Here is a 21062-nt window from a genome sequence, read left to right on the forward strand (position 1 = left end):
AGGCCTATAGTGACAGGGCAAGGGGCAAGTTTTAAAATGAAAGAGGGTAGATTTAGATTGGCTATAAGGAAGAATTTTTTTACGGTGAGGGTGGTGAGACGCTGGAACATGTTGCCCAGAGAAGTTGTGGATGCCCCATCATTGGAAGTGTTCAAGGTCAGGTTGGACGGGGCTTTGAACAACCTGATCTAGTGAAGGATGTCCCTGCCCATGGCAGGGGGGTTGGAACTAGATGATCTTCAAGGACCCTTCCAACCCAAACCATTCTATGATTCTATGACATCATGCTCAGCAATAAAAGCTTGGGGAAAGGATGAGGAAGGAGGGGATGTTTGTAGTTATGGTGTTTATCTTCCCAAGTAACCATTAGGTGTGCTGCTTTCCAGGAAGCGGCTAAACATCTGCCTGCCAATGAGAAGTAGTGAATAAATTCCGTATTCTGCTTTGCTTCACTCATTAAAGTGTCCTTAACCCACAAGTTTTCTTGCTCTTGCTTTTCTGATTCTCTCCCCCATCCCCCTGTGGGGGCAGTGAGTGAGTGACTGGGTGGGTGCTTAATTGCTGGCTGAGGTCAACCCACCACAAGTAACAAAGTATGGTGGTTAATTGGATTACAAAATTGGTAACAGAGTTATAGATAGGAAAAACAAACCAAAACTCATTATTAATATTACCCAAAAGATACATCGATCTTTAGGTGTTAACTCAGGATTCTCTACAAAATGTTTTCAACCACACATGTTTTCAACCACATGTGTTTTCTTGCAAAATACCACCCCACTTAGGCAGAACCTGGGACACATACAGCCTTAATTGTGTATCGGTTCCCTGTGTAATGAATCATCAAATAGGTACTGTACTACCTTGAAAAAGACCTTGTGTTAGGGTACAGCTTCTCAATATAAAAATCATACACTTTGACTCTTGTCAACACCCTGAACACCCTTAGTAGTTTTTTAGGTTAATTATGAGGATCTCCTTTTTTTCCCCAGTTCCTCTCCTTTCTTATCTCACAAGGGTGAAGCAGTAGATATTATAAGACAGCTGTTGGATTTTTGTCCACCTCACAAACGCCAGCTAAGGATAGGTAGGAGAATCTGCTGGATTATTTTTACTTTCTGTCTTCCTGGAGTGAGGTTACAGAAAAACATTCTTAACTCCAGTCCCTGATAGGAGATAATAAATAAAGATGCTGAGCCAGGTCCTTTATACTTTGATGTTCGGTCTGGTTTACCATCTTCTCTTACCAGTTTTAGGGCAATGGTATATTATTTGTGGGCATGGGACAAGCATTTAACCTATGATTTGAAAAAAAAAGTACATACACTGATATGCATAGGTAGACAAAAAATGGGTCTTTTCTATCAGAGATGGTTCTCAAGAGATAAGGAAAAAGACTTGTATAGGTGATGAAGTGAGATAATATGAAAGGCTGCAAGACAGTTGCTTAAGAAACAAGAACAACAAAGGAATAAACTACTGCAGGCATCACCAGAGCTGGAATGACATTGTACTGTGTACTATGTTTCCATGGCAACTAGCCATAGGAAGATGAATGTCTCATATTCACTGTGCTCTGCAGTACATGTCTATAAATCAAACTTGCATAAAAGAGCATAAGATTTCTTCCATGGGGTGGCTCTGAAAAACAGGTTATTTTCTCATTACTAGATAATTACATGAAAGAAATAGAAGACAATTAGGTCATTTTTCGTATGGAAAGTACCAATACATACAAAAGTACTAATATATCTCTAGTGTGTGATCCTATCAATCTAAAGGCACAGCAGCATAAAATGCAGATCATTAATGCCTTCTTTTCTTCCTTAAGACCTGATTTACGCTTGCTAGCTTTAAAAACTGTATGAGACTTTTCTGTCCACTTTTGGTTTGTAAGACATTTTTCATCATTTATAGGTTCGCTCACATTCACATGTGACTGGTTTTCAGCTTACCTCTGTCACTATTTCCATTATCATGGTCTAAGGATTTAGCATACAAATAAGCTATTTTTTCTAAACAAATGGTACAGCTAAGACAAATATTTTCGCAGCAGCAGTAATTAATAATACTGTATAACTCAAATATGACATTCATATTCACAACAAAAAAGGAAAACAGTACTTGAAATATTTTTTTAAGAATTTGAATCCCACTTTAAAAGACAAGATGTTCACTTACAGACAGGCATTTATCACAAATTATTATTGCAAAGGACTTGTCACATTTCATATCCATGTAGCTACATGCAGAACAGCAGCATTATTATAAAGAAATTCTTGTGTGTGCTACCCATTACAAAGACCCCCATCATGAAAGAGCATTTCATCACACCATTTACCTTAGCAGGTACTTCTGCAACTCCTGTGTCAAGAATGTTGAAGTTTTATGGCACGATGGCATTTTAATCAGGTGCACACTAGGTGCACGATAAGCACTTGAGCATTTTGTTCAATATAACTGCAATATTAGCTCAGAAACAATAAATGTTCCGCTACTGTTCAGGCAAGATTACGGTCAGTTAATACAATCTAATATAAACTGAAAACTTACCCACACTTTGCAAACTTTAGCAACAGCTAAGTGCAGTATATTACTGACATTTGTAAGAAAACAATCCCTCAGGAGAAAGAACAGCTACCTTAAATATTATTTTATCAGTATGAGATGAAAACACTTTTATGTTTGGTCCTATTCCCATGGAATTAAATAAAACCAAAACAAACCACCACCCACTTACTATACCTAGAAACACTACTGAATGAGGTATCTTTTTTCTTTCATAAAATAGAGCATTTAACACCACCGCCATTCCATCCTGAAGCTCTATTGCCAATTCAAATTAAATTAATTCACGACATCTTTACACATTTATAAAAGAATATACAATGTTAAAGTAAAGCAGAGATGATAACTGTATGTTTCATAGCCCTGTATTCCAGTAAATACAGTACCGCCATTGCTAATAACAGGCCACAAACTCTGTACTGAGTTTGCAGGGTCTGAGGACTGAGGCTTGTCAGACTTTGTCTGAACTTGCTTGACCTGCCTGGAGATTTTACTTGCTTTATCTGTAACAGCAGTTCTTTTAAGGACCAGGTGGCTATGTCTAATTTGTTCTTCTTACCTTTATACAGTATAAACATAGCTTTATACAGACAGTAGTAACAAGAATTTCTTCTATGTAAAATGAAATATTTATGAGTTTAGGATAATGATGTAGAGAAATATTGACCTGGCATGATAGCAGAGGCCTTCAGATGTAAAGACACAGCGTACAGAGTAGAGGAGTACAGGCATGGGATGTTAAGATGCAGGGCACAGGCTAACACTGGAGGACCAAGACTATAAACAACTCAGCAATGGTCAGTTAAAGAAATGAAGACACAGGAGCTGGACAGAAGTGGTTTTATGGATGACAAAGAGAGTAAAGAACAAGTATCTAAAATATGTAATATGTGCCATAAATAGTACATTTGGATGCAATGTGGGCTCGCAGACCAGTGAAGAGAGGAAGGTGTAAACTGTGTTAGAAAACATGTAAAAATGACCCAAAGTGGATGCTAGAGTGAGAGAGAAGAAAACATCAATATGAATATCATATTCCTTCTGGTGAAGAAGTCAGGATAACAGCAACTCACCCTACCATGCCTGCCTTGAACCTGTCATCCTCAGGACTGAGAGGGACAGTGGAAGACTGTGAATAACAACAGAAAAAGCAGTAGATGTTAGGAGGGGTATAACATATTTAACTGCATTGCAACTTTTTGTAGCATAGTATTCTTTATTTTATTTTCCTTTCTTTTTTTGCAATTATCAAATATGTACTAATAATAATTCTTTGACTAGACTGCTAAGATTTCAGCACATAGTAAAAATAAATATTGACTTTATGTATCAGGTGTGTCTTCTTTGTAGTCATAAAAAGATTTTGAGCATAGCAGTTGTTTACAGGTAGGTTAGAAAAAAAATCCGTTATTGTTTAGCTTCTTACTATATTATATTAAATATTTTAAGACTATTTTAATATTAATAAAATATATGAATGATAAATACAAGAATTCCATTTTCAAGCCTCAAGTTTGTTAAAATCAGTTCAACATGTCTGGATGCCTCATTATGAGCATTTTGCACACCTACAAATCAAGTCTACTTGATCTGAAAGCTAAATGACTTCTGAGGGGCCCTTCATTCTTAATGTAAATCAATTACTGATATTCTTCCTTCCTTGTGTCTGCGTACCTTCAATACACTTGTTTTCATTTTTCTGTCTAAGAATATGTTGAGAATTACACTCTATAGCAGAAAATAATTCCCTGCTCTGTATGGTAAGTAGAGAAGCTAATGTCTTTAACTTTTTTTCCTACTTCCTTGCCTTCCCTTTCCTTTTAGCCTTTGTGACACTAACCACAGACTTAGCTTATTCTGTAACATTTTACTTCATTTAAAGTATAAGAAAATAATACATGCAACCTTCCAAATTAGAGGAACCCACCAGTACCTAACATGGTTTGGAGATAGCTTTTCCACCAAAGTGAAAATTTTATAAATAAACATAAAACCCCCTTTTCATATAACAATTTCACAAAGCTCTGAAATATACCAATTAATTTTTTTTTCCTTGTCTCAATAAGTCGCTTTGTTTTACTTGAGATTTGGAATGCTCCTTTGAGTTGAATCTCCCAGTCTTCCCCACTGATTGTACTATGGTTAACATCACAGTGATCGCAGTATACAAACTGCATTCCTTCCAGATGAAATTAAACTGAAAGATGTGCTCCCGGCATGCACCCAAAGCACTCCAACTTCTAGTGATCATTCAGTCTGTTGACCAGACGAGAATTAGTCCAAGTAACTCCCTCAATGAATGTCATACAGATACTGGGTCCCCAGCATAAACTTCTTGCTCTACAGACCTGATCCCTATGTCCTGTATTAATTGCTAATATAGACATAGTTTTAGAACTCACACTTGATCAGAGTCATCACACCTAAAGATGCTAAACTTCTTACCTGTATATGTATTGTAAATTATTTTACTTAACACGACATAAATATTTTAAAACTATGTTCACTCCCAAAACTTAATTTTGATCTCTGTACTAAAAAGAGGGAAGAACAAGAAACTTATCTACAAATATGAAATTATATATGCTCTGTATGTTTTAGCAATCCATTGTAATATGGATTTTGCGCCACAAATGCATTGAAGCTTCTGATAAATATCTATGTCCAAAATATTCCCTGTGGCTTTCTTTTCATACAGTTTTAATCCAATTGCACAGCTCAATTTAGGACAAAAGTCTTAGCTCTGTTTCCCTACATAAAGTTCAGCATACACACCAAGAGTTAAAAGAAATATCCAAAAAGGATGTGTAACTAAAAGAGGATTTAGGACTCTGATTTCAAATTACAATTCTGAAGAGTTCCATGCAGATTTGGCCTGTTCAATCCTAAAGAAATCTGTATTACTCAATACTATTGTGCAATTTCTTTCAAGAGTAGCCAAAGAAACATGCAAACAACTTCCTGAAAAAGAAATTTTTCTATGTTTCTCTTCAGGTTCCATACCTCATTCATAGATATGCAATCACAAGTTTCATTTGCTGGACTGTGATATTTACAGACTAATATGCTAGCATTAGAGCTACTGTTGATTGTGACATGTCTTCTTTACTTAGATACACAGTATACTGTAACATTTGGTTGAATTTTCCTTCATTTATTAAATTCATCATGATTATAATTTAAATTTGAAATTGGGAAGCTTCATTGACAGAAAGATGGGCCAAAGGTTTTCAGAACTATTGTACAGTATGAAGTTAAGTCTGAATTTATTTGACAATTTTTCAAATGAGAAAGATAATGAAAAAATGTATGTAAAAATGCAAAATAAAACAATATGAACAGCAACTACATATGCTTTTCTGACCTAAAAAGCATTAATATTCAAGAAAACCATTTTAATCACTGGACAGAAAAATTGAACATCAGGCCCTTCATAGATGTCCTTAAAAAAATATTTTAAAAGGATAACACCTCAAGCTATTCTACCTACATTTGCCTATTCATTTCTTGACAATATACCAAAAAGTGATAGTAAAATCACTTGGACATCAAGAAAAACATACCACCTAACTTTTCAAACCTTCTTAAAATAATTACTCTCCCCCAAATATATTACATCTTTAGTGCAAAAACACAAGAGTATCATCTAAGACATTAGTCACTCTACACTTTGATGTATGGCTATTGCATGCCAGTTGCTTGAAAGATGTACAGACCAATTCCTGTTCTGCTATAATGCTTTGTATCATGACTCCAGACAACTGCAAAAAAAAAAACCAACCTAAAATCCAACACCACCTTTTAAAGATAGTGCTCAGCAAGCTATCTGATGCCATGTCTTCAAAAGTGAAGGACTTCTCTCAATGACAGTTACTTCCAAACATATCATTCACATGACAAAAAGAAAGTTTTACACTTTGCAATGCAATTTTTTCCAAAAAAATTTTAAAATAATGTTTACTGATGACTGCAGAGGCAAGATCAGTTTTTTATGATCTGCAAATTACTCTCAAAATTTTGTCCTTTCACTTCTGAGCCAATCTCACCTTGCAAAAAATCTCACCGCTACTGCCTCACAATATGCACTACAGTTTAACTGAATTTTTCAAGAGACAGCTGTTGAATGCAGATTTCCTGATTACAGGAGGAAAATGTAAAAGCAAATAGTTTTAGGCTTCTTAGAAACAGTACAGGCAACAAATTACTTTCTGTATCTGGTAATATTTATTATTTTAATTAATTGTTTTTATTACTTCTATTTATACAATTTATATTAACTAATATATTATTTACACATATTATTTATAATATTTATTATTAAAGACACTGAAACAGTAATGTGCTGAAGCTTGTATCTTCAGTTGCATGAGAGAATCTAATGATTTCAATTAAATGAAATATATACAACAAAAAGCCTGCTATCCAGGAATAAGGATCTCTTGTTAATCTTACCTGAAGACTTCAACTATGATTCTTTCAGATAATTTAGGAGAAACAGAATTGAAGGCTTTCTTGAAGTCTTCAAAAGTCAAAAATCCTCTATCTTTTAAATCAAGATTAGGCAAGAGAAAAATAATATAAATTAAGGCTTTTTTTAAACTACTTAATACAATTATGTTTGCATGTGAGCCAATCAATTCACATTTCTGAAATGATTATACACTCTTTAAGTTTCTGTATTCACAAAATATTTTACGATGGCTACATTATATAGACGAACAGTCTAAGGAAGATTTTATGCTGACAATTCCTTTTTGCCACTGTGAACCCTGTTCAAAAGCACTGTGCCTACAACATCTACAACTCTATTATTTATGGTTTAATTTTAAAAGTAGACATTTTGAATTGAAAATTTCAGATTTGCAAAACTTTGAAAATATAGACTCTAAAATATGCAAAATTACATTTCAAGTCTATCATTTTCATTGACATCTTAGTTACTCTGAGCATTGTGTTTCAAAAATTTTCTTTCATAAAAAATTTCTCCTTCAATTTAATCCTGCTGCAGACTTAAGATCCTGAATACATTGTATCAGAGTAATATCAACTGATCAATCACTTAGGTTATGAATTCACTTCCAGATCCAACTGGAAATTAAAGCATCTCAAACAGGGTTATCACAGATTGCGTGCAGCAGATAGCAAGACAAACAAAAGCACAGTGCTTGAAACAGTTAAGTCCTTTGAAATAACTCACTAAAAATAACACTTCAAAAGCTACTCTTAGTTCATGGCAAAAAGCTGAGTGGATGCTTATCTGATCATCCCAACATCCGATCTGCCATATGTTTCACTTTCCCTCTTTTCAAGGACCATAGTCCTATCTTAGGTCAGGAAGAAAAAGGCAAAGGATCATCCGAATGTCCATCAGCTCAGAGGCTCCCGATGAAGTTTTCCTTTTTTCAGTTTGGTCATGGGAGACCCTCTGCTGTCTAGCAGGATCGAAAAAGAATCACCACATCTACTTCCCAAGAATGAGAAAAAATCCTTGTTGCTTTGGTTTCTCTTCCTTGGTCTATCCTGAGAAGTAAAAAAGATCTATAACCATCACCAGGGACAGAAATCTGTAAAATACGTGGCATAAATGAGTGGAGATATATGAGCATGAGTAACAGAGAAATAATGGGAGGTAGTAACAGCAAGTAGGTAGAGTGAATGGATAGAGATTTCTTTTAACAGCTGGAGGAGCTCAGAGTACAACAGACAATCCAGAGCTACCATCTAGAATGCCGTAGCCTACTGACCCTGACTTCATTTATAGTAATATAATCATGATTTTTGTTACTCTGGTACTGTTTTACTTAACTATGCAGCATCCAGGACATCCCATCTTAACTTCTTTTTATTTCCTTCAGGTGTTCTGTTTTGCTTAATTGTTTTAGAATTAAATTAATACTCCAAATATTTAGGAGAAAAAACTTACCTTGCACATCAAAAGCTGTAAATATTTGCCTTGTTTCATTACTGTATAACTGTGCAGCCTTCTTTGCACTCATGAGATTTAAAAACTTCTCAAATAATAGACCAAGAAAACTGTAAAATATAAGTAAGTCTCCCTCCAAAAAAGTCAGTTTTATTTTTCTCCTTAAAAATATGTATGACTGTGGTCTAAAAATTATGAATAATTCTAATTATATAAATAAACACAAAGATAAAACTGAAATAATAGTCTTCAAAGTTAGATCGTGATCATGCAAACATTTCAATATCATTTAAATTTTCTCACATATTTTTTATACTTGAGTATAATGCTTCTGTTTACTTCTACTTTTTTCTTCTTTTTACCTGCCATCTGATGTTTCTTTGCACTGGAAAGAAACATGGACTTTCCTAAGTCAATAGCACTTGCACGCCATGGATAAAGATCCATGTTGCATAAACAATCTATCTGGCATCATTCCCGTCAGTGAGAGTATTCTGAAACAATCTATAACCTCAGAAATAGATTTCTATGAAATTCATAACAAAATTGAATGCAAAACTGGATTGGTTATTCCTCCTGTATACTAGATGAAAGACTACTTGTACATTTATCTTATCCTTTTAATGAACTGAAAACGAAAGAAATTGAAATGCAAACCTAGTTTGTCAGTACTTAATTGACCATTTCTTCTAAAATCAAAGTAAAACATAAAAATTAAGAAACAAAAATCTGCTCCTCAAAACTTCAGGCCTCTCCATGAAACATGCAAAAATCTTGATATAAAAATTCTGCAGATACTTTTTTTTTTTTCAAAAAAATCCCATTTCAGCTCAATATTTAAACAGACAAATATTCCTTTCTCACAACTTTCTAATATATGCTTTATGCTCATTTTAAACAATTTCATTTTCTTCAGAAGGCAACATGACTGTATCCTGCAGGAATTTTTCTTTATCAAATAACACAACAAAAGGTCTGCACTTCTCTTTCTTTTGATTCATTCATATCCTATTCTTTCTGCAGTGGTTCAAAAGCACAACTCCTTCAGCTCCACCTGCTGTCTCAATTCAAATCTTAAACTCCAAGCTTACGGATTTCCGGTGTTTCTTTCCTTATTTCTTCTTGAAAAATCATACATTAAGAACTGGTACAGTCTCAGTTTCCAGGATTACAAAGACTTGCTGCTTTCAACTGCTAGGTTCTGTACATGCACAATTTCTTTAATAACAGAGGTTGCCTAAACATACTGAACTTGCCTGCATGAACAGCTTTCCATTCAGTTGGATAACTATGGAAGTGAAAACATAAAAAGCAATATAAGCTTTGCATCCATTTATTTTTTCTCTTTCAGAGTAACATACGAGCCCAGAAAATTATAGTATACAATTTTCCTTTTATAGAATGACTCCTAGAATAGAGTGCCGCCTATTCATTGATCTTGAGACTTGGCAATTTATGTGCTACTTAGAACAGGCTGTAAAGCTATCTCAACACACAAAAAGGTCATCTTAAAAAAATATTCAAGCCAATTAGGTATTAACAAGTCCATAATCTATCTTTATATATTAGTTCACTAGTTTTGGTTCAGGCATTCATATGTGGTTGTTCTCTTGAAAAAAATCTGAGTAAAATCTTTATTCTGTATTTGTTGCCTAGACTAAAGACCTACAAATAAGGGTGTGGTTTAATGAATATGGGTTTTGGCATCAATGCTAGAACAAACAGAACCAGCCTCCGCAATGCCCTTGAAATGTATTGATACAAATACTTGTGGGGCCATGTGGCAAAAGGGATGCAGGAACTTACTGATAAAAGCAACTACATTTTTTTGCCACTTCATTTTTTATATGAATCATTTCTCCAATAAGACTTGCCCCATGACCCCACAAACAGATGTATGGGCATAATTGGTAAGGTCAAGGAAAAGAAAAAAGCAAGCAGAACTATATAAATGGAAGGGTTGTTACAGAAAGAGATACTTACTGAAATGTGATGTAAGACTCCAGTATTTGCCCAAGTAAACAGTGGAACAGTATCAAAAAAATGATAGAACATTTTTCATCACTTATCAACTTGAACACTAAAAATTACTAATTATTTTTCTCTATCACTAACCTATATAATGTTGCTATTAAGAAATGCCACTTTGAGAAGCAAGAATAAGTTCAAGCTAAATGTAACATACAAGCACTAAAAATATTACAAAACTAAATGAAATCATATGATCCTCTTTAATAGCCATGGTGAGCTCATTTATAGACTCATAGAATAGAATCACAGAATCATTTATGTTGAAAAAGACCCTCAGGATCATCAAGTCCAATGATTAACCTAGCACTGCCAAGTCCACCACTAAACCATGTCCCTAAGCACCACATCTACACGTCTTTTAAATACTTCCAGGGATGGGGACTCAACCACTTCCCTGGGCAGCCTGGTCCAATGTTTCACCACTCTTTCAGTAAAGACATTTTTCCTCACGTCCAATCTAAACCTCCCCTGGCGCAACTTCAGGCCATTTCCTCTCATCCTATCGCTTGTTACTTGGGAGAAGAGACCGACACCCACCTCGCCACAACCTCCTTTCAGGTAGTTGTAGAGAGCGATGAGGTCTCCCCTCAGCCTCCTTTTCTCCAGGCTAAACAACCCCAGTTCCCTCAGCCGCTCCTCATAGGACTTGTTCTCCAGACCCCTCACCAGCCTCGTGGCCCTTCTCTGGACACGCTCCAGCACCTCAACGTCCTTCTTGTAGTGAGGGGTCCAAAACTGAACACAGTATTCGAGGTGCGGCCTCACCAGTGCCGAGTACAGGGGCACGATCACTTCCCTACTCCTGCTGGCCACACTATTTCTGATACAGGCCAGGATGCCATTGGCCTTCTTGGCCACCTGGGCACACTGCTGGCTTATATTCAGCCGGCTGTTGACCAACATCCCGAGGTCCTTTTCCGCCAGGCAGCTTTCCAGCCACTCTTCCCCAAGCCTGTAGCATTGCATGGGGTTGTTGTGGCCGAAGTGCAGGACCCGGCACTGATCCTTGTTGATTCTCATACAATTACATACATTAGCATTAATCTACATCAGGTTCTTCAAAACTCTTGAGAGTCTAAGCTTCAGATTTTTTAAATTTATGAATGAAAAAGGAGTAGAAATCAGTGACAGATAGGTGTTTGCATATTACCTGAATTTCATGGTCTCACAGAAGACATTACTGAATCCACCTCCACCTGGAACACAGAGATATGCCACAGTGGTTTTCTACAGAAGTGATAAATCTGAACTCCTGTATGATTTCCATTTTATATCAATAGTATGTGTTTTCACTAAATACTGATCTCATAATAATACATATTACACAACAGTATCATCTATGGCATTTAAGTAAGAAAATATTTTATTCTAATTAAAATAAAACCACCTCTTTTTCATCCAGTAAACTAAGTATATATGTAGTCCTAATAGAATCCTAATCAATATCCAAATCTTAAACTAAGTATGCTTAAACAAACACGCTTAACTTTATACAGATTGGAGTTCAACTACACACAAAGAAACTGTAATATTAAAAATTAACTTCTGGAGCATCAGCCCCCAAATTTGTTATTTCCTTTAAACAACAAAAGAACTTTCTGTTTCAATATTCAGATTGGAGACCAACTATTTCCCGAAACCTGGTTTGATCAAAATTCATTTGGTAAATCTGTCTAAAATAAAAACTTCAATAAAAAGGTAAAGAATGAAAAAATGAGCAGGGAAGAAAATGAAAAAACCTGTTTGCATCATCCGGCTTCTACAACTACCCTGAAACCAATCTACTACTGTCTCATTTTATGTACTACATATCTCCTTTACTGTCTTTCAATAGGATCTCACCTCACAATTTTACCTGATAGGAACACAGGACTGACACTTACATGTTGATTAGCATGTTACCAAGATTCACTAATACTCACTAATATTAGCGTTACCAAGGTTCATTATAGTACAAAAGCAAAAAGCTAAACGACATGATGAAAACAAAAAAAATTACTTTTCAGAACTGAATAAGGGGGTTACCAAGCGATCACTGGAAAAGATCTTTGAACAATGTAAGGAACAGAAAGGGAGTTTATATCCAAGAAAGCACAGAGGTCCACTTTGGGCTATATTTATATTGCCTTTTAGCACAACTGAGTGCTCATGAGTTCAAACTCTCGCATCTGTGTTATTAGAATACAAGACTGCACATAGTTGCAGCACTGAGACAACTCACATGGGAGGAGACGACATGTTAGCAGCTTCTAGTGCAACCTAAGCATACTCCATTCTGGAGAACGGACAAGCCAAACATGCCGTGACCAGTTAACCTAAGACTATATATTCCATTTGGCCTGCAACACTTTTCACATAGACCATGTCAGGCATACAAATAGACTAGGGAGTCCTTTTTAGAAAGCTTTGATAAGATGTGCCAGAAAAGCAGCTGGAAGTTGTAAGCAGCCCTGAGATCAGAATGCCCTTCTGTACTCTGGATGTCAGGGTGCCCTGCTGTTGGCATCTTGTTCAGCAGCAGATGCTGACCTACCAGTGTCCTGATGTAAAGGTACAGAGTTGGGTCAGGGAAAACACTGGACATTTTTGGGGGCCTGGCCTCCTAGGCACAGTGTAGAGAGTGCTTTTAGTTAGATCTAAATGTGACAGTACCAGAAAGGAAACTTCAGCTGGGGAAACAACATATTTTCATGACTACTATTCCTGCAGTACCCTTTTCATTTGAAACACTTAACACCTGAATGTGCAGTTAGCCAGCTGAATGGTTGTTGAAATATGAGAGCATTTTAGATCAGTTCAAATAATTTTGGGGAAAAGAGGATCACTGAACCAAACTTTCAGAGAAAAAAAAAATAAGTCCCACAAATATGATTCCCACAATGCTGCTAGATCCCCAAAATGATGATTTTTATATGCTAATATATGAAATATACATACAGTATCAGTTCAACAATCGCGTTAATCTCTTCCTATTTTCATGTTTTCCTAGTTACTTGTCTCAGAAGGCTTATTTTTAAACAGTAGTAAGTTCAGAATCTCTATGAATAACCACACAAAAATATTTTATAAAAAATAATATAAATTTTTACAACAAATTATTTTGAAAAAGCAAGCGGAGTAGGAATGTGATTCAAATTCCAAGGTCCCACCTTCTCTAGTAAAGAGTTCGTTAATGACATCTAGTGGGTGAAGTTAGTATTACTTTTAACTTATAGAATAAATGAAAACATGACCAAAAAAAAGATGCAGCAACAATTTCCTAAAAATGCAGTTGCTTGATTGCAGTTGATGATGCTAAGTAATTGCCATTTCTACTGAAAAATTTATTGTGGTATGTAGTGTAGTTGAGGAAACAGTTTCACCTTAACTTAAGAAGTAACACATGCACACCATTCCCTATTTCTTGGAAAAGCGCTTGAAAGTACTCTCCTTGCCAGGGCATGTTCTTGTATGTTCCGAAGACATACAAGGGCTGTTACGATAGTCTCTGATTTTAATCATTTTGACAACAACGTAAAATGCACAATAACATGCACAAGAACTGGATCCTAACAATCAACTTTTGGCTCCTATCTGGTGCACAGAGAAAGTTGTGTTTCTCAGAACTAGATTAAAAACTACCAAAATGTTAAAAGGAACACTTACAAGGCCTAGCCATCAGCAAAAGCAAAAGGTGTGGCTGTGCCGTAAACCATAGTTAATGCACGTTAGCAAAAGCCACAAAGAAAAGTATCTGCCTACCCAGGGATCTTTTAGTACTTCACAATGAGCAGTCACTGAGTAAAGAGCAACAGTTGCTGGAATTGGGCACGCTTAAGGAGCTAGCAAGACCACTAGAGGACAGAATCACTCCTGGAACAAATGTTTTTAATTAATTTTTGTACAGCTGCACAGACAAAATGGTCTACAGCCAGGTGGTCACGGCACTGCCTAGAGACACAGCAGGTGTGACTTGGCACCTTTTCAGGAAGAAATAACTGAACCTGCACCTCCTTTCTGCCTGGGAGTCCTCCACTTCTATTCTCTTTCCAAGAAGGAGCCGTCAGTGACTTATGCACAGAACCTGCTCTTGTTTGAATGCCTTAAGCATGTTTTGAGTACTCCTACTGGAAGAAACATTCAGGGAATTTAACAGAACAGCTAATTTTTACATGAAGGTAAAAACAGATAGGAGAAGATAGATAAGGGGCAGCTGAGCATTTTCAGATTCATAGTTCAGCAGTTAAGGCTCACTTTAGAAGTCTAAATTATTTTTAGATCTGGCCCTAGCTTACTGAGAAAATGTTTACCCACAGCTGAAATGTATCAGAGATGACTACTTTCACAGTTTAATAAAACATTTCTGTGGTTTTTACTTTAAATTATCATAGACAAAATTTTGTTTATAACCTTGTTAAGACTATTTTCCTAAAATACGTATTTAAGTAAAAAAAAAAAAGATTAGTCACAAGTGGTCCTTGGGGAAGAAGATTTCTCAAACTGGAGAAGAAAGATGAATCATAATTTCTATGCTAAATATACTTTATAGTATATTGGTCAAGCTTGTATCGACATACCAGGAGAAAGACAAACTCACAGACACACGTATTTATTTTGAAATCTTGCATGTGTGTTCTTCTTTTGAGATCACTTGCAGTACTAGAGTAGAAACATAACTTACAGAACTACATTAAGCCATACAATTTATCCTGCATCTTCCTGTGAGTACGCAACATACAATTTCTCTCAATAAACCTTTCTTTTGTGAAAATTTTCATACAGCTGTAGATTTATATTAGAGAAGTCAAGCCTAAAAATGCCCAGCTGTTACTTGAAACCCAAAATAGCTATATTTTTGAGAATACATGTTTATTATTAGGACATGCAGTAGTTTCACATCTATTGAAACCACTGAGTAAAGAAATGGAGTGTACCACTAATAAAAACCAATAACTGACCAATAACAAGCTCAGTAAGTCACTTACTTCATACATCTTGTACACATATGAAATACAATGCATCCTTCTGCTCATCACAGATCTACAGCAGGAAAGGTAGGGGTTTGATTATTGTCTTTTGGAATAAATACCCCCAGATAAGAAAATTACTTTAAGAATCTGTAGGTATTTCTGTCTACCAAACCTACAGTAATCCACTCCAACTAGTGCAGACCAGTCAGTACAGAGTTCTCAATAGTGAGACATCTATGTAAGCTGGGTCTTCAGAACATAAATGAAAAAATATATACCTTTGAGGGTTTATAACCAAACATTACTACGGCAACTTTAAATTCCTCTCTGCTTAAATAGCCTTTGTTATCTTCATCACATGCTTCAAAAACCTAGAGAAAGAAAGTGATTTGCATTAAAAAACAATAAACCTGACCTATTACTTTTTACTTTGAATAACTGTTATGGGAAGAATAAAATAGGCACTTGCTGAATAAACTATGCTATTTAAAAAAACTATTAAAGATTAGTTGCATCTCTGTCAGAACTCTGTTCACCTACTCTGTTACAGTAGCTGAAAATGGACTGAGTGCATTTAATTTTAATTTTTTGTTAAGTTAAAATAAAATCTTCTTACTTCTACATTTTATGTGCTTATTACGAAAAGGCTTTTTGCAAACTTAGAATATATGATACAGACTTCTAGAAACTAAATTATGTTAAATTTGTTCCTGCAAGATTTGATTTTTTTCTTGAAAAATGCCAGGCATCTTTAATTCTCCCAGTTAAGTCACTATATAGACAGGAACTATGAGGAGAGACTAGAATGCAAGCATAGACAGAAGCCATCAAATTTTCTGAAGTACTTTTAGAAAACAAATAACTGTTTTCATAGTCTATACTTAGACAAAAGATTATGACATACAATACCAAGTAACTTTCCTAAGAGCTTTTCCCATAGAAGACCTTCAGCAAGGGTTGATAATAAAACGTTTAATCTCATAGTACTGAAGAGCATATCCACGGAGTGTTTCAGGAAGAAAAGTACTAATAAAATTACACAAACAAGTTGAAATTTCATTAATGTTTTTCTAGGTGTAGCTTGCCGATTTTATTGCATGCTGATATAAGACACATTAACTGCGGTCACAAGCTTGTAATAAATTAGAGTAATGAGAACCAAATGCTAAGACATTTCATTTTGGTAGATAGAGCAAGCTTTGATCTAGTCCATGCTCTTACTTTGATTAATTTTACACCTGTTTTCCTCCCACTCCCTGCTTGAAGTTGTCACGCAGTTATCTCATTAGTGGGGCACTTCAGACACAGTAATTAACACCGAGCTGAATGAACGATTACGCAAATACTGCACCTGCCCTAAGCTAACATTAAGGTCAAATAAAGACCTGTTAGATTAATTCGGGTCTCCAAGAGGTGACGTTTTGCCAGTTTAGCAGCTTTGAGAGAGATGCCGTAGCTGCTTGAGCGCCTCTCGACACCCGCGCGCCCCTGGGAGGCCGGAGGAGCCCTTCGGGCACCACCGGGCACCGATGGGACGGACCCGCCGCCCCTCAGGCTCCTCACCGCAGCGCTGCGGAAGGGGAGGCTCCCTTCAGGCCGCGGCGGCTGCGCCCCGCGCCGCGGGGACCCACAGGCGCGCGGCGGGCCCCGCGCTGCCTAGCAACTCGCGCGCCGCCACCAACTCCCGTGGGGCAAGGGCAGCGCCGGCGTCGATTGGCTAAAATCAGGCGCGCGCCATTGGCTCGGGAGGAGGGGAGGGGCGGGGCCGCGCCGGGGGAAGGCGGGCCTCGGCCTTCCTCTCTCCGTCTCGGGCTTCGGGCGCGTCGGCGGGGCGGTAGGGCCTGGAGGTGAGCCGCGGTCCTCCCGGAGCGGCAAGGGGCGGGCGCTGGCGGCCGGGGCGAGCGGCGAGGCTCGCGAGGAGCCGGCGCGGGCGGCGGCCGCCGTCCGGCTGCGGGGCGGGAGCGGCTATCGGGGCTCTTGACGCCGTGGCCCGCGCCCCCTCAGCCGGCGGCGGCCGCGGGGACGGTGCCTCCCCCGGCCGCGGGCTCTGCCCTCCTCGCGGGCGGCGCCGAAGCCGGCGGGAACAGCGGTCCCGTCCGCACGGCCCTCGGCGGTCGGGGCGGTGGCGCCCAGGCTTTCTGCCACCCTTGGCTTAGGGGAGAGGCGCGGCTGAGGGCCTCGCCGGGGGCGTGGGGGGCAGCGGAGGGAGGCTGTGGTTCCAGGCTGTGGTCCCGTAGCGGCAGCCGGAAAGAGTGGCCCTGAGCCGGCTTTGTGCTTCTGTGTCTCCTCAGCAGAGCGCGCTAGACCCCTGAGCGTTAGGGTCGGCATGAGAAATACCTGCATGATGCAAATTACTCTTTTGACTTTTGAAACGCTTCCCTGTACGTGTCCCTATCCTAGCCGGTTTTCCAGGTGCAGATTTCCACGTTAGCTGCTTCCCACTTGACGGTTGCTCCCATTGCACGTGTTTCTTTGTTTCCTGGGCACAGAAACAAATAAGCCTTGTGTGCTATGAAATTCTCCCGAGTCAGAAGTTGCATGGAGATTGTGCCAAATACAAAAAGCAAAGCTCCCTAGTAGTAAGCAAATGGAAACTAGGAAGAAAAACAGACTTGAGCATAGCAAAAATGCACAATGTGTTTTGGTGTTTTGTTTTTTAATCCCTAGGAACATGCTTCAGGAAGGTGCACACGGAAAATGGACAGTATCTAGTAGTGATGAAAGTACTGAAGAAAATTCTGACAGTGAAAAACCATCTACATCTTCACTATTGGATGCTGCACGTGGCAGAACAAGTGGGCCACAATATCCATGCTCTGAAGCTAGGAAAGCTGCTCACAAGAGAAAAGCTTCTCCCCTGAAGCTCAGTGATAAAAAATTTTCTGCAGAACTACCTCCAGCAGAAAAACAGAGAACTAGCCAAGAAGGCTTAGGCTGGTGTCTTTCTAGTAGCGATGAAGAGCCCGAAGATCACAAAAAGCATGCCCACAAAGAAACACTGAAAGAAGAAAGATGTGATGCACCCAAAGAACATCCTCTGAATCTTCGCAAAGATTATGAGCTCTCAGAGAATCAGAAAGCAGAGGAGTATAATGAAACACCTAGTGAAGCCCAAGATACCTGGGATTTGTTAAATGGAGGAAACCCTTTCAGGTTTTTTCTCACTAAAGTCAGAGGAATTGAACGGAGCTATAATTCTGGAGCCCTTCACATAAAAGGTGAACAAGTGGCTTCTACAGAAGTGGGCTTTTGGGAGACTTGTTTGCAAGAGAATGCTTATTTTTAGTTTGTGGGTATTTTTAAATGCAAATATTCCTTGGTGTAACTAAGGCTTCATATTCTAAATGTGCAAGTTGTAGGAATCGGTTCTGTTATCTTTGCCTTTCTCTTTTAGAAGTATAATGTATAAAGCATTAATTTGCTGATACTGATTCTGTTGTAACTTATGAGTTATGCTGCACAAATCTCATGTGCATTTAGCCAAGGCAAATCATATCGTGCTTCTTATTGCTGCTTTCTGTGTGAGTTATTCTGGGGAAAACCACTTGCCTTCATGGTCCTAGTATCCTAAAGGGATACTTTTCTTGGGTGCATAACCATACTCCCTGAGTAGTTGTTTGCACTTGTCTTCATGCTTCTGAGTGGTTTGGACCTAGTAATTCACTATTACTTGATGCAGTACAAGATAGTTTCAATTCAATTAGAAGTGAGTGTAAGTCAAGATGGAGTGAAGTCTTCAGTGTACAATACTGATGCTTCAGGAATGCTGTGTAGCTGTGGTTTGGTGTAAGGGGGAAGAGCTCTGTACACCCGTAAACACCCCCTCATTCAGAAATGAAATCTCATACATTGCAAGACCAAATCAGAAACAAGCATTAATAAGAGATTTATGCACAGAAATACAGTAAAATGAGGCAGAAAAAATTTGTAGTTCTTTGAAGATCAAATGACTGAAGACCTATACAATTAGGTTGTAACTTTTCCTCAACCTCATGTGCTCCCTATGAGCATTGATTATTGATGGTAGTCTGGTGTCAGAGACCTCACTTGCTTTACTGCTGTATGTCTTTATCTGCTTTGTGAATTCATTGTGGCTTTTGGCCTGTTCTCTCTTAGGACTAGTTGTCCTGCTAGGTGATTAGTTGAGCTGGTGGAGGGGCTGAGTTTTTTTGTTTGTTTAACCTGCAAAACCAGATTTCCGTAGAGATACGGCATGAAATATTTTGTCTATCCTAGAAGGTATTTGTAGGATACATTTAAAAGTTGCTGCTGTGCTTCAGTTATCAAGGTTATAATTCCTCAGCTGGATTAGTTTTCTGTGTTACCATGAATGAACTAAGGATACACATATCCTACAATCAGTCTGCAACAGATAAGTCTTTAAGCATTAACTATGCCTTTATTGCTCCTACCCTGCCACAGTTCTTCAAGCCCTCTCTATAGGGAGAGAGTAGTTTGTCCCTTTCTCCATGTGATCTTAGTCTTTCTCCTAATAAGTTTTTAAAATTTGTTTTCTACTTTGAGAGGATTAATGCTTTTTATAAGTATAAGACCATAAGGGTTTCACAGGGGAATCAGTGACTTTAATATTCAAAACAGTAAACTTAATTGTGAATGTCTCTGTTACACCAAGCCTGTGAACAATCTGACACTTGTGTTGTGGTAGTTATCAAACTGTTCAAGATGTGAAATGTTTACTTGAACCTTTTTTACTCAATTATGCTTTAATATTTTTAACAGATATTTTGTCTCCTCTTTTTGGGACTCTCATATCTTCTGCCCAGGTGAGTTTTCTGTTTGCCAAATTGATTTCAGTTGCTTATTTCACTTTATTATCCTTGAACTTGACAATCCATGTTTGTGCCATGTAGCTGATATTAGCAGGGAACTCTAGTTTCCAACTGTACAACAATTTATTGAAATATAAAAATCATCCCATGTTCTGCTTAGAATTCAGGCAATTATAAGACTGCTTTCTGTCTCCTGTTCTGGGGGAATGTGCAACTGAAAAATGCGTATTTATGTGCATGTAAATGATTTTTTTGAAAGAAAAAAGCCATGCAATCTAGGATTGATATTTTTCTTATTGGATAGAAGCTTTTGCTATCATTCATGGTGTAAGCACATGGCAAAGAGATGGTTCTTGAACCAAAGCTTTTACATTGTGTATGTGATTCTTTTTTTCTGCATGTTAAATTTTATGAACACTAATACATGCTTTTGAATAACTTAAGTTCATTCCTGAATTGTTAAGAGACATGAAAGAAAGCACGTGAAATTCAAAAATACACCTATTTTTAAAACATGCTGTATATGATGTAAGTGGTATTAAGCGATGACTTTACATAGAAAGCTTTTTTGCTGTAGTTCATTGTTCTGAAAAACTCTGCTTTTTCTTTTTAATGAGTCTGTTTTCTTTTTCTTATGTACAAGTTTAACTACTGTATAGATGTGGGATGGCTTGTAAGACAGTATCCGCAGGAATTCAGGTATGTCTATTTTACGAAGATGAAATGATACAGTTTCCAAATCATTCTGTTCATGCAAGTTGCTGTTATAACTGAATGATAAACACTTGTTTGCAGTTGCAA

General features: G+C 37.6%; 2 protein-coding genes across 2 annotated transcripts in view; one reads left to right on the forward strand and one right to left on the reverse strand.

Annotated features, from left to right (window-relative positions):
• Nucleotides 1-17814, reverse strand: part of EFCAB11 (EF-hand calcium binding domain 11) — a 78921-nt gene extending 61107 nt beyond the window's left edge. Inside the window, 5 exon segments of the mRNA XM_076343527.1 lie at nt 7021-7111; nt 8492-8590; nt 11670-11718; nt 15750-15842; nt 17809-17814. Of these exon segments, the coding sequence (XP_076199642.1) occupies nt 7021-7111; nt 8492-8590; nt 11670-11718; nt 15750-15842; nt 17809-17814 (338 nt within the window).
• Nucleotides 17267-21062, forward strand: part of TDP1 (tyrosyl-DNA phosphodiesterase 1) — a 52310-nt gene continuing 48514 nt past the window's right edge. Inside the window, exons 1-4 of the mRNA XM_076345262.1 lie at nt 17267-17318; nt 18139-18689; nt 20212-20255; nt 20905-20960. Of these exons, the coding sequence (XP_076201377.1) occupies nt 18143-18689; nt 20212-20255; nt 20905-20960 (647 nt within the window). The 5' untranslated portion in view covers nt 17267-17318; nt 18139-18142. The remainder of the gene's footprint in view (nt 17319-18138; nt 18690-20211; nt 20256-20904; nt 20961-21062) is intronic.

This window comes from Aptenodytes patagonicus, chromosome 7 (genome assembly GCF_965638725.1).
Source record: "Aptenodytes patagonicus chromosome 7, bAptPat1.pri.cur, whole genome shotgun sequence".
NCBI classification, from domain to species: Eukaryota; Metazoa; Chordata; class Aves; order Sphenisciformes; family Spheniscidae; genus Aptenodytes; species Aptenodytes patagonicus.